This window comes from Rana temporaria, chromosome 4, assembly GCF_905171775.1.
Source record: "Rana temporaria chromosome 4, aRanTem1.1, whole genome shotgun sequence".
Lineage (NCBI taxonomy): Eukaryota > Metazoa > Chordata > Amphibia > Anura > Ranidae > Rana > Rana temporaria.
Genome location: NC_053492.1, coordinates 69,996,524 through 70,013,371, shown reverse-complemented (window position 1 = coordinate 70,013,371; position 16,848 = coordinate 69,996,524). Strand labels below are relative to the sequence as shown.

Below are 16,848 nucleotides of genomic sequence, written 5' to 3'. Positions count from 1 at the left end.
GTCGCAAGGACGTCATGTTATTCAATTTGAAATTACGTGGCGTATCAAGAGATACGCCGGCGTAATTTCTTTGAGGATCTGCCCCTATATATTTTAATATATAGACACTTACCTGTCCAGGGCGCCGGCGATGTCGGGTTCCAAAGCCGATTTGTCCCTCGGCTCTCAGGTGCTGCCGCCGCCATCTTCAGAAAGGGAATCAGGAAGTGAGGCCTTGCGGCTACACTTCCTGGTTCCCTACTGCGCATGCGCGAGTCGCGCTGCGTGTTACTACTGGTCCCTGCTGTCTTCTGGGACCTGTGTGTCTCCCCGAAGACATCGGGGGGAACAGAGTAGGCACCAGACATGGTGTAGGTCACCGTGGTCACCGCAGTGATCTATGCTCGGTAGTGGGAAAAAATACCTGTATTACACAGGTATCTGCTCCCTAAACCCCCCTGAAAGGTGCCAAATGTGACACCGGATGGGGGGAGGATTCCAAAAAGTGGAAGTTCCATTTTTCGGTGGAACTCCGCTTTATTAAAAATTCAATTACAATATGACTTGTGTCGCAATTGTATACACTATAATATTTTTTCTTTATTTGCTATTTTTTCCCCCCACAAAAGTGGAGTTACCTTTTAACTATTTTTGTATCTATTTTTTTCTTTCTGGGGAAGAAAAGAAGCTAAAATAAAGAGGTTAATGAGAAGATAATACTTGGCATAAAAATAGGCCCATGGGAGGTAAAAGGAGCTTTTAAAACTCTTTAGGAGCCATTTAAAGCCCATTGCACCCTTAGAAACCAGCTTCATTTTACCTTCTTATTTAAACCAATGCATTTAATCAAAATGGCGAAATTATGAAAACAAATCAAAAGATGTTCACTAAAATTGAATTGCAATGAAAACTCAATTTTGCTCATCCCTATTTACAAACAGTTAAAAACGTGTCAGAATGCTTACTTTAGCCTGCCAGTCAGAGTAACTTCTGGGATCTGTTGATTGACAAGTTCAGCAGTAAGTGTGTAAGAATCCATGTTAGGATTAGAGTCATCACTTAATTTCAGTCTGGTGCCAAGATTAATATTGGCACTGGGAATCTCCAAATCACTAGTCCAGAGCATTTTGGCACGGTTGTATTTAAAGGTCAGCAGTGCCTCGGATGACTTAACCCCTGTAAAACAGATATTTTTACAGATCTAACCGGATTAAAAAATAAAATACAATCAAAGCAGATGTTACAATGAAAAGTACAATGCAGAATTAGGAACAAGAAATTCTAAATAACACACCTTCTGCTTGAGCCGACACTTGCAGGAAGTTCACCAAGTCTGTTCCTTCTTTGTTAGACCCATAACGTGTTGCCAAAGAATATTCCTGCACCTCTCCTGTTGGCTGGATCTCCACCTCAAATCTTACAAAAATGAGACAGAATGGTTAAGATATGTTATTAAAATGTAAACATTTGGAATGTGACAACGAATTTTAGATTCATTTCTTTCCTAAACCAAGCTGCAAAATTTTCCTGCTGTAAGCTACGTTTTGAGAAGAATTCAAATCTTTTTATTACAACTGTTTCCATACTTCAGCTGACAGAGAGTTTTTGTCCCCTAACTGTTTTTGATTAGCTGCCTTGGTTAACAGACAGTTTGGGAGCCCAGTTGCAAGACACATTCTTTCCTCTGTGCCACTAAAGCAGTTTATATGTTTCCAGAAACAACTTTGATAGAAACAAATTAAACTTGCATCTTAGAAAGCACTTTAATCTGTATTTGTATGCTTAAGACAAGGGATATCATTAGCCATCACTCTTCTCCATTTTGAAACACAATTAGTTAACCTCTGTCCCTTTATCTTTCAGGATTTTACAATTTGTTGGAAATACACAACAGTGGGGGTGTGCATAGAAACCAATCAACCTCCAGGTTTTATTGTCAACGCTTAATGTAACAGGCTGAAGTTAGAAGTTGATTGGTTACCATGCCCAGCTGCACCAGATTTTGCACTCTCCAGTTTTAGAAAATGAACTCCAATGTCACCAGAGCTAGACAGAAGTATATCTGCCAATGAATCCTTGAGATGATTTCACTGAAAAGGCATTATGTAAATGGCATCATTATACAATGTATACACAGCAATATACAACATTCACTTGCTTTGTTATATTGTCATCCATTTTACAAGACATGTTGCCAGTCCAGATGACTTAACCCAGTGTTTCTCAATTCCAGTCCTCAGGCCCCCCCAACAGGTCAGGTTTTCAGGATTTCCCTCAGATGAAAAGGCTGTGGTGATTACTAAGGCAGTAAAACTGATCAAATCACCTGTGCAAAATAATGGAAATCCTGAAAACCTGACCTGTTGGGGGGCCTGAGGACTGGAATTGAGAAACACTGACTTAACCAGTCATTTAATGTTTCAACTTAAAACTTGCACCATACATTTATGCTATAATTAAATACAGACAAGCATATGTACATATATAAATGTAAAGAAGCCAATTTCAGTGTCACTAGTTTTGGAAAGTATACACACCTGGTTTCTCCAGTAAGTGGGAAGTAGGGGGCTCCATCTATTGAGCTGGCATTGGAATACCCAATGTTGGTACAGTATAACAGCCCTGTGATCAGAGGCTTGCAAGATGACTGCTCCTCACGGTTTTGGACAATGGAGGTCATGACTTCAGTCTTTGATGCAAAGACCAAGTTAACCTTGTTGCTGATTAAAGACAAACAAATATGTTATTATAGTTTAGTAGAAACTTTCTATCAATCAGTCAATCTGTAACTATCATGTGTTATTCTGTATTATTTCAGGTTTCTCTCTATCTGCATTCTATCTATCTATCTATCTATCTATCTATCTATCTATCTATCTATCTATCTATCTATCTATCTATCTATCTATCTATCTATCTATCTATCTATCTATCTATCTATCCATCTATCTATCTATCCATCTATCTATGTATCCATCTATCTATCTATCTATCTATCTATCTATCTATCTATCTATCTATCTCCTACATATTTATCAATTCATTTATTTATAACTAGATCGGACAAGGGGATATCTGCCATGGTTAGGTCGAGTCTACAGAAAACGTATATTGGGAAAACAATCTATAATAACTGTATGTAGGAATTTAGGAATTCCCTAGCTAGTAAACACATAAGTGCTTGCTATTTCACTAGCCAGTGTTCATTGTGTGTGCTGCAAATACTCATTAGTCAGACATGATGGTTTTTAGCACTGATGGCGTCGAGAACGTTCAACTGTTTCACTCTATGTCATAGGTGTTGATTAAATAGATAGATATATAGATAGATAGATAGATAGATAGATAGATAAGAACTGTAGAGAGACATACACTATATATATATATATATATATATATATATATATATATATATATATATATATATATATATATATATATATATATATATATATATATATAGTATATATATACACAGGGTGGGCCATTTATATGGATCCACCCGGGTGGGCCATTTATATGGATCCACCCGGGTGGGCCATTTATATGGATGCACCTTAATAAAATGGGAATGGTTGGTGATATTAACTTCCTGTTTGTGGCACATTAGTATATGTAAGTGGGGAAACTTTTCAAGATTGGTGGTGACCATGGCGGCCATTTTGAAGTTGACCATTTTGAATCCAACTTTTGTTTTTGGTGTATCCATATAAATGGCACACCCTGTATATATACATTGACTAGATAATTAGATAGCTAGGCAGGCAATGAAATATGCTTTCTTGTCTGTTACTCACTTGATACTGAAGAGTTTTACTGGAGTGGTGGGTGCCGGGACTGAGAATTTGAACTGTCCATTATTCACAGATACGCGAGCCTGAATTCCAGATTCGTGGTAGATGTTGGTGTTCATTAAGACCGCATGTTTGGAAAATTCGGGAATCTGGACTCCTAACTGAGTGACAAATTCCACAGCCACTGCTGGTTTCAGACTCAGTTCAGCCTTTTTCTGCAAAGGGCAAAGTCACATAATAATATCCAGTATACAAATTCAGATGATTGAAAATGAATAGGCTACTGCCATTTTACTGATTTAATTGTGGAAGTACATTTCCATATTTCATCCTATTAAATGTTTATAGCCATTTTTAGCTGAGAATAGGTGACTAAAGTTTTCTACAGTAAGACTACTGGCAGGAATATAAAGGTGATTTAAAAACAATCTGAGGTTTTTCTATAGCAATATCAGCTTACATTGGATTTAATTGATGACATTTTATATGATGACAAAAATATTTTCCATGGGTATTTTTGCCATGTTGCTAAAAACTAAATATAATTTTAAAGCAACTCTGTTTTCTGGCCTTTTCTGCTCCCTGCCCGCTGTAGCTCCATTGTCTGAACCCTACTTCACTACAAGATGAGCGATGATATAGGGGCCTGCGTATGTATGTATACATTACCGTGCAGGGAACACAGGCATCCAAAACGCCCAAAGGTTTTGAATGTTAATAAATCTAATGGGGGAGTGGTTTGTATAATATGTTTTTTTTTTTGCAAAGAATTGATTTGGGCAATTTTTGACACAATAGCATTATATTTTAGCTGCTGATATGAACACTTACATTTTTGGATGTAAATCCAAACTTGGCTCCTGGAGTAATAATTCCAGACATGGACACTTGAAGCTGAAGGCCAGATCCTGTTGGCAGGTAGAACTGATTGTCCATGAAGATGTAGTGGACGAACATATCACTCTCACCACCAGCTGAAAATAACTGCGCAATCTAAAATAGCAAAAAATATATTTAATAAATTAAACTTTATACAATTCACCAACTTAAAACTGTAACCCATTTTTTATTTTATTATCCCCTTCTTTCACTTTCCTTTTAAAGGAGTTAAATGTAAGACTTTTCAAAGGTCCTCCTAACCTTGTTAAAGTAGGCTTGTATCCAACTATAAATATGCAACAGCTGCAGCACGAGCTAGACCTGGGATGTTTCCCATGTATTGATGTTGCTGTTAGGGTATGCTTTTACCAAACTGCCAGTCCAGGCCTAACTTGCATTAGTGATGCAAAGAATACTAATCTGAAATACCTTTGTTGGAAGATTATGGATGGAGTGGAAATTCTTCAGCAGCATATCTCCCAAGATCTTGAAATCACTCAGTTTAACGTAGCCCAGTTCTTTACCAAGAATTTCCAAATAGGCGTTGGCTTCTGGCGCATTGTTTGCTCTGATTTCTTTGATCAGCTTCTCAGCATTAAAGAGGATAGCCTTTTTAAGATCCTAGAATACAATCAACCAGAATATGATCAATTAACAATCATGACGGCCAAACAATATAGAGCTATACAAATATCTTATTGGAGACTCCAACAATGGGAGGAAAGTATTCAGTCTCAGGTCACTCAAGAAGACAAGTGGCCACTCCATGAAATTTAGATGAGAAGTGGTTCAACCTTCAACTGTGTAAGGATTTTTAACTGTTAGAGTGGTAAGGATGTGAAATTCCCTTCCACAATTGGTGGTTTCAGCGGGTAATGTTGCTAACTTAAAAATTCTTAGATGGGCATCTTACACAATATACAGGGATATGGGAAGTGGTAGAGACATAATACACACACACACACACAGGTTGAACTGAATGGACTGGTGTCTTTTTTCAACCTTACCAACTACTATGAAAATTACCTTTTTAGATCTCAAATTTGAGAAAAACTATGGTCTAAATATTAACTCACATATGTAATGTGAGCTGCATACTAGCAAGATTAGTGTCTTTGTTTTTTTAAGTCCCATTTGAAGAGAGACAAAGGGATTTGGATTCTGAAAAGGGACAGTCCCTCCAAAGTAAGGGCAGTTAGTAACTATTGTATGAATGCAGTTACATTCCATTTACTCTAAACTTAAAACATTATGAAAGTGATAGCAGCATAAAGTTTCATTAAACCTCAATTTATATATTATATTTGCTCTACAAGGAGTAAAAAATATGCAAATAAACCAACCAATGATGAACACAAACTGTGATTATACCTCAGATTGTTTGTCCTGTCTGGAGACACCAAACCACTTGTAAAGAACCTCGCTGACTTTGTCAGGGACTTTGCCATCTGCCCAGTACAGAGCTTTTGTAGCACAGTCAGGGAAAAAGCCTCCTTTTCCAAACAGAGCATCCAGAGTTGGTTCAAAACCTTTGCCTTCAATGCCAATCTATATTGGGGAAAGAAAATTAAGGATTGAATAAACACTGTTGTTAAGAATACATCATAGTTTTCTTATTCTCCCTACATAGTATACATACAGGGCTAGAATGACTGATACACACTGCATCCAAGTAGATTATTATTTTTCCTTAAACATACAGTGAAAAAATAGTTTGATTCTTTTCATATATGGTGGAACCTCCAGGAGCTTTTATCATTATAGGAAACCAGTACCTGAAATGTGTCTTTGTTGACCTTTCCTTCTGAAAATACTAGTGGTTTGTCTCCCATGCTGAGTCAATGGTTTCAGTGCATTGCTAGAAACTAGTTTTTATTTGGACCAACCCTGTTGCACACTTTTTTCTAGGTCAGTGACTCAAAGTATTACAGTCAGAGAAAGCCAGAAAGCTATCATTTTTATACAGAGGTTAGCAATGGCATCCCACAGTGCAGGCTTACTTTAAGGGATATTTTCCACTTCTTCACCCATGAACTGCTCACAAAGCACATATAGAGTTATGGGCTATTGGTATCTACAGTACAGTTTCCACCCATATAGGTAATGTAGGCTGCCATTGCTACTCCCCCATTCTGAAAATGCAAAGTCCCCAGCTTTCATAATGATAATTAGGCTTTATTGCTTTGAGTAATGATTTTTATCAAGAGTTGAATTGCATCAGGGTTTATATGCGTTATTATGCTTATGTTTCATATTGTAGTTTTGCTTTTTTAACTACAAACAAAACTTTGAAAATGTTTTTTAGATGTACTGGTATGTTGTTTCCTACACCTTTTAAAACCAGCATAAAAAATATTTTGTTTTTAATTACTGTTTTTTTTTTTTGGTGCCCTAAAAATCCCTTAGTTTTTCATATTCATTGTATGGGATGTGGCACTGTATATAACCAGGTTGGACTTTATCTTTTCATGACTACTCAAAATGCACTAAACATGCCTCAAAATAGATGCAAAGTATATTTTTTATATTTTTAATTTTGAAAAAAAAATTACTTTTAGGGCACTAAAAGTAAATAATGATATGCAAACTTCCAGTTATATATAACAACCAATTCTATTTCACCTTCAATCAGATTAACATTTTCTGGTCACTGTTGTTTACTATATTTAATATATTGTTAACACAATCTAATTTTTTCATGTAGCTCAAGATTGTCACAAAGGTAATAACAGAAACAAGGAAGGAGGGTATAGTAATTGAAAAAGCAAGCACCTCAAACATGTCCACGGACTGTCCAAATACATTCAGTGTCTCCTTCAGCATGACTTCACGAGGCATGTAACCGGTAGAATCATAGATTATGTTTCCTTCTACCTTAGCAGCTACATTGTCACTGTCAGCCATTCCAGGAATATTTAGATTCTTGGAGTATTGGTAGTTGCGTGAGGATTTTGCAAAATCAGTGACAATAGGTGGTGCTCCGTTTGATTTCATGGACTCTTCCAGTTGGCTTTTGAGCCTGTAAAGTGATACGCAACATTATCATTTATATACAGTGATAGGTGTCAGTAAAATTACAATTAGTATACAGTAGCCATAGCAGAAATAGACTCATTTCAATTGGTTTTTGAACTGCATTATACTTATATGTATTTGGAAAAAGGCAAATGTTAAATGATCAAGCTCCATAACTTGTGCTAATGCGTTTCCATCCCTCTAAGACTCCTCTGTTGCCCCCTATATTGAAGCAATGGTGCACCTTGCGTGGTCAAATGACCCTGAGAGCTATACCAGTGGTGGTATAGCTGTTAAAGGACCACCAATGCCAGAAAGGTCTTTGGCATTAACCCAAAGAAAAGAGCAACCATAGTCCTTCTGATTTGGCATAGGCATGGGGTCAGCAACCATCTTTTAAAAAAAACATATGTTTTTGCAAAAACTATAGAAAAGGCCAACATCATTTTTTGGCTGTAGTGCCATTATCTAGAATAGTAAGTAAATAAATATGTGTTACTTATCTACAAACAATAAAATAATTAATTGTAGCCTACTTTGCTCATTTTGCTGTTACATTGCATTAGGGGAACTGGCTAAATTGACTTGAATCATGCATAGTGATTGGCAGTTATGCAGTGCAATACAAAGTCTAAATAGGACACATGCCTGTGAACAAAGTTTTAGGATCAAAACATTTCTTTCTACTTTTGAAATGAGTTAGGGAAGGGTTTAAACCCATGTCAAGTTTTTTTTTTACTAGAGGTACAGAAAAAAACAGGGGTGCCAGAGCAAATCCAAACTTTTCCAGCAAATTTTTGTGGCAATGAAGGGGGCCCATTAGTATCCTGAAAGATGCTGGATCGTTCTTTGACATCTTATGTATGTTTATATCCATTCAGTCGCATCAGACTCTGCAAACCTTGGCAAATACAAGGTATCCTCAACCCTGAACCCTCAGCCCTGATTTCTTAGCTTGGGAGTGGAACATAGAATGTGATAACAAATGTGCACAAGCCAACTTAAATAGGAGTCAATTAACCTACCAACAAGTCTTTTTGAGCATGGAAGGAAACTGGAGGAAACCCATGAAAAAATGCATATGGTGTCCTGGACTAGATTACAACTAAGAACCCCACTGCTGCCAAGCAAAGGCTCTAACTATGAAGCCACTGTGCTCCCCTGTTTGACATTTTATGATGAATTCAACTCTTCATTAGGGATGAGCTTCGAGTCGAATCCATGTTCGACTCGAACATCCTCTGTTCGCCGAATTTCGAACATTATGGGCCGTTCACGCCAAATTCGAGTGGCGCGTCATGGCCCATAATTCACTGCAGCATTGCAGTGCTTTGCTGGATGATGATTGGCACTATGCTTGGCCAATCACAGCGCCGTAAGCAAAGAGAGCAAAAATTGGCCAAAGCCAGGGTGGCTTTGGCCAATTATGTCTCAGGGGGTTTGGTACACGCCCCACACTATATAAGGCCGCCTGCGTGTGTTGCGGCAGTGGTGAAAGACAGAGAGAGAGAGACAGTGTAATTTCAATTGCTGGTGTTCTCATACTAATACCACTCCCTGTCTTGTTTGCACCACCTGTATACTGCCGTTTAAAGTATTTAGGGCCTGGGGGCCCCACGCCTTTCCTTTTTTTTTGGGTGAGGGGTTCCCCTTAATATCCATACAAGACCCAAGGGGGCTGGCAATGGCCTGGGGGGGAACCCATGCCAGTTTTTTCAATGATTTTCATCCATATTGCCAGGACCAGACATTACATTAAAGCCACAAGCAGTTTTAAATGACTTTTTTCCCTATATAAATGTCATTTTGTGCAGGGACAGTTCTAAACACGGGAAACACATGCCACTTCACAGGCATACTATAGACACCCAGCAGGTACGATATTTAAAGGAATATTTCACTTTTTTTTTTTCACTTTAAGCATCATTAAAATCACTGCTGCCGTAAAAAACGGCCGTTTAAAAAAAAAATTGCATTGATACATGTTCCCTGGGGCAGGATCCGGGTCCCCAAACCCTATTTAGGACAATAACTTGCAAATTAGCCTTTAAAATGAGCACTTTTGATTTTGAACGTTCGAGTCCCATAGACTTTAATGGGGTTCGCAAATTTTCAGTCCGTTCAAAGGTTCTGATGCGAACTGAACCATGGGGTGTTTGGCTCATCCCTACTCTTCATAGTCTCTCCCCCCTAGAGGTTGCTTCATGTCCATGAACTGCTAGCTAAAGCCTTTGCAGACTTTAATATGGTTTACATCTTGACTCTAAGATCAAGCTACATTTGTGTTCATCGCCCCCTACCTCCATTTCTGACAAGTTTGTATTGCTGTCTCCTTCCCCGTTGAGGATATTTTAGCCTAATTTCCTACTGATGTGTGTTAGGATATGACAGCGTGTCCCAGGGACAAGAAGCATAAGTAAAAATAGAAATCACTATACTGTAACTGAATGTTACTATGATTATTTAGCTTGCTACACTCAGCTCCAAATGAAAGTATTGTTAGCAACATTTGATTCACTCTACTTTCTATGTGAGCTTGAATAAAGTATAATACATGATCAGTTTGGAATCTCCAAATGAACTCAACAGAATATTAGAGCAAAGTTTTCCACGTGAACTTGACCAAGATATACACTTGCAACTTGCAATGATCATACTTACTCTTGGGTTTCTGGAGCTTCAGAATTTAGAATGTTAACAATGTGTGAGGCAACAAAGTTCCTCACTTCACTGTCATCCTTGCTGAGCACTCGAAGAACTTTTTGGAGGTCAGACTGTGAAGGGTTCTTCATCACGGTGAGGTAAGCTGCCAGTCTCTTTTGTACAGGAGAGTTGTTGTCCTGGAAAACTTGGACAAGTGAATTCCGAACCTAGATAAAAAAAAGAAAAAGAATTAAAGATTAAACAGTGAAGGAAACAATAACTTTGGCCAAATGTGTAGACCATTCCTGAACTTTTCTATCTGTTGTTAAGTTAACTTACTTCATCTGTGACTGTCATTTTCCGAAGCGCCTGAATAGCTGCCTTCTGGACATCAGGGGATGGAGCCTGACTAACACATTTCAGAACAGAGGACCTGATTTGTGGATTGGCTTCTTCTAAGACGCTTCCCATAATGCCAACAGCCTGAGGAAGAAGAGCAAACAGACATGCTGAGACAATGCTGAGGAAGACAGAGATTGTATAAAGAAAAGGATGAGTCCAAATTGTTTTTGTCAGATTCCATTAAATACGACTCAAAGTTTGGTGTACCTTGAGGGTCAGGAAGGTCTTATCTTGGTCTCCATTGCACTCGCTCCCAATCAGAGATGCCATGAAGTCAGCCACATCCCTTACTTCAGAAGTGATGGTGAATGTGTCTTTGTAGAAGCTAAAAACATAAAAGTACAAACTCAGTTTATAAATCATTATAAAGCTCTATATTCAATCCCCTTGTGAGCTAGATTTATGCTCCATCAGGGGACTCTATACATGTTCTACTTAGGATCGTTACACTCCATTCCACTCTACTTGGGCACTTTATGCACAGCACATGGGGTGGGCACTTATAGCACTCCAGCTGTATTTTAGCTACAAATCCCTGAGTCTTACAATTCCTCATGGGACTTTTAAGTTTAAAACAGCTAGTGTGCCTAAGTTTTCGCAACTTGGGATCTGACTTGTGAGACCTCAAGTCGCATGCAGAGGCTGCTCTTTAATTAGGCAAATTAGGCGGTTGCCTAAGACCTCGCACTCACAGGGGGCTCACAGCCACCTAACTTACCCAATGCATTACCCCAGTTTTAAGGGGACCTTAACCACTTCCAGACCTTAGGTGTTTTTCAGATTCGGTGTTTGCAAGACTAAAACATTTTTTTCTGCTAGAAAATTACTTAAAACCCCCAAACATTATATATTTTTTTTTTTCTAACACCCTAGAGAATAAAATAGTGGTCATTCCAATACTTTTTGTCACACCGTATTTGCGCAGCGGTCTTACAAGCGCACTTTTTTTGGAAAAAATTCACTTTTTTGAATTAAAAAATAAGACAACAATAAATTTGGCCCAATTGTTTTATATATTTTGAAAGATAATGTTACGCCGAGTAAAATGATGCCCAACATGTCACGCTTAAAAATTGCGCCCGCTCGTGGCATGGCGTCAAACTTTTACCCTTAAAAATCTTGATAGGCGACGTTTAAAAAATTCTACAGGTTGCATTTTTTGAGTTACAGAGTAGGCCTAAGGCTAAAATTATTGCTCTCGCTCTAACGATCGCGGCGATACCTCACTTGTGTGGTTTGAATACCGTTTTCATATGTCGGCGCTACTCGCGTATGCGTTCGCTTCTACGCGCGAGCTCGTCGGGACGGGGCGCTTTAAAAAAATTTTTTTTTGCTTTTCGCATTTATTTTTATTTATTTTAGAATTTTTAACACTGAAAAAAAAAAAAAAAAAAAAAATTATCACTTTTATTCCTATTACAAGGAATGTAAACATCCCTTGTAATAGAAAAAAGCATGACAGGTCCTCTTAAATATGAGATCTGGGGTCAAAAAGACCTCAGATCTCATATTTGGGCTTAAATGCAAAAAATAGAAAAAAAATAAAAAATGTCATTTTTTCAAATGACCAAAAAAAAAATTTGTCTCTTTAAGAGGCTGGGCGGGACTGACGTTTTGACGTCACTTCCGCCCAGCCGAGCTATGGGGACGGGCGAAGGAGATTTTTCCTTCAGTCCCGTCCCCGCTCACCAGCCGACAGCATCCGATCGCCTCCGCCGCTACCGACGGCTCCGGTAAGCGGCGGAGGGCACGGGAGAGCGGCGGGAGGGGGGGGGGCCCTCTCCCGCCACCGATAACGGCGATCTCGCGGTGAATCCGCCGCGGAGACCGCCATTATCGGATTCCAGACCGCGCACCCTAAAGATGGATACCTCGGTTGTGACAGCAGCTGCTGCCGTTACCGAGATATCCGTCTTTAAAAATAGGACGTACATCGTCGTGCGCAGGTCTGGAAGTGGTTAATGCTGCTGTGTTTAGGCAGCGTTAAGAGCTGCCAGTGTCCCTAGCAACCAGTGAATATCGGTGACACCACCCCTTGTGATGTCAATGACCCAGCATGCCCTCAGTCAATGATGTCACAAGGGGGCGGGTTTCACCAAGTGAAATCACCGGGTGGCCCCCGCCCCTTAGTTATTAAAGAGCAGGATCTGGGGGGCTTCCAGATTCCGATAAGCCCCCTGCCCGCAGACCCCCCACAACCACCGCCCAGGGTTGTGGGGAAGAGGCTCTTGTCCTTGAATTATTTTTCCCATCGTGGGCGCGAGTGGGGCCCCATGTCAAGTTTTGCCTAAGGCCTCACAAAGCCTAGAGCCGCCTCTGGTCGCATGACATGTGAAATCCCATGTTAGTCAATGAGAGCTGTCTTAATTAGCACTGCTGCCACTTCAGTACTTCCTCCTCCTTTTTAACTTCAGTACAAAAGGTTCCTGCACTGCTGGATAGGTGACTTTTATCTGACTTGTGCCCATGGACTTTAATGGAAGTCATCAAGTCCAAGTCAGATCCTTATCTATATTGATGTGATTTGGATCTACAGGAAGATTACCCAGGCAGTGCATGGCATCTTCATGTATGCTGTTATCTCTTCATACCTGCACAAAACAAAGTTGCTTCAAATTAGCCTCAAGTCACTTCTAAGTAGTACTCAAGTCACCAGGAAGTCACCAGGCAAAGTCACACTGTAAGTCGCACGACTTTCAGGTTGCAGTAGTGTGAACCGAGCCTCAATATACATTATAAATATTTTACATGTCAACTAAGAAATATATTCCACTTGGGAGCCCTATATAAACTCGTAGCCTGGACACAATCCACCAGAAATCTCTATATAAACTACACCAAGATGTCTATATACACTTCACTTACAAACTTTATATGCATTCAGATTGGAAGCTGTATACCATATGTACTTTTACAAGGAGTTTTCCACACCGTTTACTACGTTGTATCTCTACTGTATATGTGTTCCACCAGGAAAACTCTATATACTTTTATATGTGTTTGGTATAAAATGAAGCTGCCACCCATTTCTCTGTGAGTTCTACATATACAGTAGTGAGAGCTCTGTAACATTTTGCCATAAAGTCTTTAATAATTATTTATTTACAGCACCATAGGGTTGCCACCTGTCCAGGATTCACCCGGCAGTCCGGTTTTGAATCATGTGTCTGGGTTTAAGGTGGACTGAAACATTATTCAGGCCAGGTTGTGGCTCCCCAAGTAACCAAGATAGTCACATACAAATCTGTTGCCATCCAGGAGCTGTGGGAGGCTGTCTAGGGGCTGGTTCAGCATCACTGGGGGGCAAGGTGACGATGTCAGCAAGAGCAATTTGGCCACACCCACCGCACGCTGCACTACTACTCTCCTTGGGCCACCCAAAGGTGTCCCAGGCCGCTAAAGTGTTCGGGTTTGGCTTGAAGAAAAGGTGGCAACCCTAAATGTGTGTCAGTTGGTTATGTTACTCCACTAGTAAAGTACATTCTAGGAATAATAAAACAACCATGTTATGCATTTAATCATGAGTTACAAGAAAATACTTTTTTTTCTTGTTGCATGTAATGAACGTACTTGTTTACTGCGTGGCTCAGGGCATAGAATGAGGCTCTGCTTTGCTGGTACTGTGCCATGTTCAGAAGTTCGCGCACACGCTTAGTACATGGTGATGGCAGGAGGCCAAGCGCATAGGTAACAGTATCAGTCAGTACTGGAGTCATCTGCCCTGTCCGCAGCACCTGCAGTAGACCTCCAAAGCATTCTGGAGTGCCGCATTGGGTCAGAGCTTGCAGTGTGATGGGGCTGTAATAGGAAATACGAATATATAATAAACAACTTAATAAATAAATACATTAAAACTATCTATCTATCTATCTATATATCTATCTATCTATCTATCTATCTATATATATATATATATATATATATATATATATAGATATAGATATCTATCTATTTAGATATAGATATATATATACATATATATCGTTATTTTTTATTATTAATATAATTTGTTTACTTTTCTAGACTTCAATAACACATTTTCATAGAGAAATACTTCAATACTGACATCTTGTGGCAATATGTGGTACTGTTTCTTCAATAAATATGCAAAGTGCATTAACCCACAGGATCCTATCAGATTTCCACTTATTGTAGCCAAATGTGTTTAAATCATTATCAGGCGGCTTTATTCTATAAGAACGATGGCTGAAAAATACTGTATAAAGCAGCCATTGCTACAGCAACCTGTACACTAAATAGCATTTGATTTTAACTACCAGTTAGAACAAAACCTTTGCTCTACGTTAACCCCATTGAATTACTTTTTTAACGTTCTGAGCACTCTATGGTAATAGACTTTTAACTTTACAACCCCTTTAAAGAGATAGCGGGACATATTGGGGTAGAGAGTTCCAGAGGAAGAGAGAGGCTTTGGAGAAGTCCTGTATAGAAGCATGGGCGAAGGAGAAATGGGAGAGAAAGAGGTCTTAGGAAGAGAGGAAATTACTATTTGGGTTATATATTGGGACAAGATTAGAGATGTAGCTAAGGGCAGAGCGATAAATGGCTTTGTATTATAATTTTATTAGCATGTATAGGGCTATTGCAATTATGGCCATGGTAAATTCAGTGAATGGAAATTTTCAGTTTGAACTGCAAACTGCTATTTTCTTGGAAGCAATCTCGGCAGTCTTCACCTTGTAACCAATGGCTGGCCTCTATCCTAACTTTGTTTATTGTTCTCGATAACTTTTCAGATTTTCATAGAGTCATTGGAATTGATTTACCAAAGTCAAATAGACTTTTTATTTTGCAAAGGGATTTTCTCTAGAGCTTAGTGAATGAGCTGAATATCTGCTGACTTCCATTATCCAATCATGTACAAGCAAACATGCTGTTTTTTTTATTTTCCGTATGGATGTGGATATTCTTTGAAATATGAAACTTCACCACATTCATTCGGCTCTGGAACAAAGTCCCTTGCAAAAAACAACTTATTGTCTTTTATTAAATCAACCCTATTGCCTTGGTGTGGTCATGAGGCAATAATGGATTTCACCAGCAGGTGGCAATCAAGGAGTGGAAATGTTGGATTTTACGTAACATAGAGGAGTCATATGTTAATACAGAATATATAGTTTAGTTGAAAATCCACTCTAAAGAATAGAGTCACTGAAACATCCAACCTCTTTATTACGATGCAGAACGTACCTTGACAGCTCCATAAGTCTTGGCACGAGTGGTCCCAGTGTCTCATTGTTGAGGGATCTTAGCGCAGTTACCAGTTTGTGGAATTGGTTTGCTCTCTGCTGGTTCTGCTCACTAGTAGACATTTTCTGCAGCATCATGAGGTTATCTATAACTGCATCTTCATTACTGGACTGGTAGTGTGAAGCCTCCATGGCTAAGCTTTTGATGTTTGCTGAGTCTGAAAGCACAACATGTACAGTAGTTATTACATTTATTCAAAATCAGATAGAATCAGTTGTTATGTTTCAAATTTTTGTCATGAAGACGTAAAACCCCTTTTATGTAGATGCAGAGATAAAAACAGGAATTCTAACAAGATGACAGATTAGTCACCCTCTTTGACCTGATACCCAGAGGATGAGGATATCAGAGGGCTAAATGGGCAGATTGGTCACCCTCTTTGTCCTGATACCCAGAGGATGAGAATATCAGAGGGCTAATTGGGCAGATTGGTCACTCTCTTTGACCTGATACCTAGAGGATGAGGATATCAGAGGGCTAAATGGGCAGATTGGACAACCTCTTTGACCTGATACCTAGAGAATGAGGATATTAGAGAGCTAAATGGGCAGATTGGTCACCCTCTTTGTCCTGATACCCAGAGGATGAGAATATCAGAGGGCTAATTGGGCAGATTGGTCACTCTCTTTGACCTGATACCTAGAGAATGAGGATATTAGAGAGCTAAATGGGCAGATTGGTCACTCCCTTTGTCCTTATACCCAGAAGATAAGGATATCAGAGGGCTAAATGGGCAGATTGGTCACCCTCTTTGTCCTGATACCCAGAGGATGAGGATATCAGAGGGCTAAATGGGCATATTGGTCACTCCCTTTGTCCTGATACCCAGAAGATAAAGATATCAGAGGGCTAAATGGGCAGATTG

At 39.2% G+C, this 16,848-nt stretch overlaps 1 protein-coding gene across 1 annotated transcript in view; it reads right to left on the bottom strand.

Moving 5' to 3' along the window:
* The window catches only part of APOB (apolipoprotein B), a 52,162-nt gene that overhangs the window by 21,999 nt on the left and 13,315 nt on the right, over nucleotides 1-16,848 (bottom strand). The window contains exons 9-21 of the mRNA XM_040348528.1: nucleotides 15,924-16,140; nucleotides 14,283-14,510; nucleotides 10,920-11,037; nucleotides 10,650-10,793; nucleotides 10,329-10,537; nucleotides 7,425-7,671; nucleotides 6,024-6,200; nucleotides 5,082-5,273; nucleotides 4,605-4,766; nucleotides 3,777-3,988; nucleotides 2,517-2,699; nucleotides 1,274-1,395; nucleotides 945-1,155 (exon numbers count right to left, since the gene is read on the bottom strand). Coding sequence (XP_040204462.1) covers nucleotides 945-1,155; nucleotides 1,274-1,395; nucleotides 2,517-2,699; nucleotides 3,777-3,988; nucleotides 4,605-4,766; nucleotides 5,082-5,273; nucleotides 6,024-6,200; nucleotides 7,425-7,671; nucleotides 10,329-10,537; nucleotides 10,650-10,793; nucleotides 10,920-11,037; nucleotides 14,283-14,510; nucleotides 15,924-16,140 — 2,422 coding nt within the window. The remainder of the gene's footprint in view (nucleotides 1-944; nucleotides 1,156-1,273; nucleotides 1,396-2,516; nucleotides 2,700-3,776; nucleotides 3,989-4,604; nucleotides 4,767-5,081; nucleotides 5,274-6,023; nucleotides 6,201-7,424; nucleotides 7,672-10,328; nucleotides 10,538-10,649; nucleotides 10,794-10,919; nucleotides 11,038-14,282; nucleotides 14,511-15,923; nucleotides 16,141-16,848) is intronic.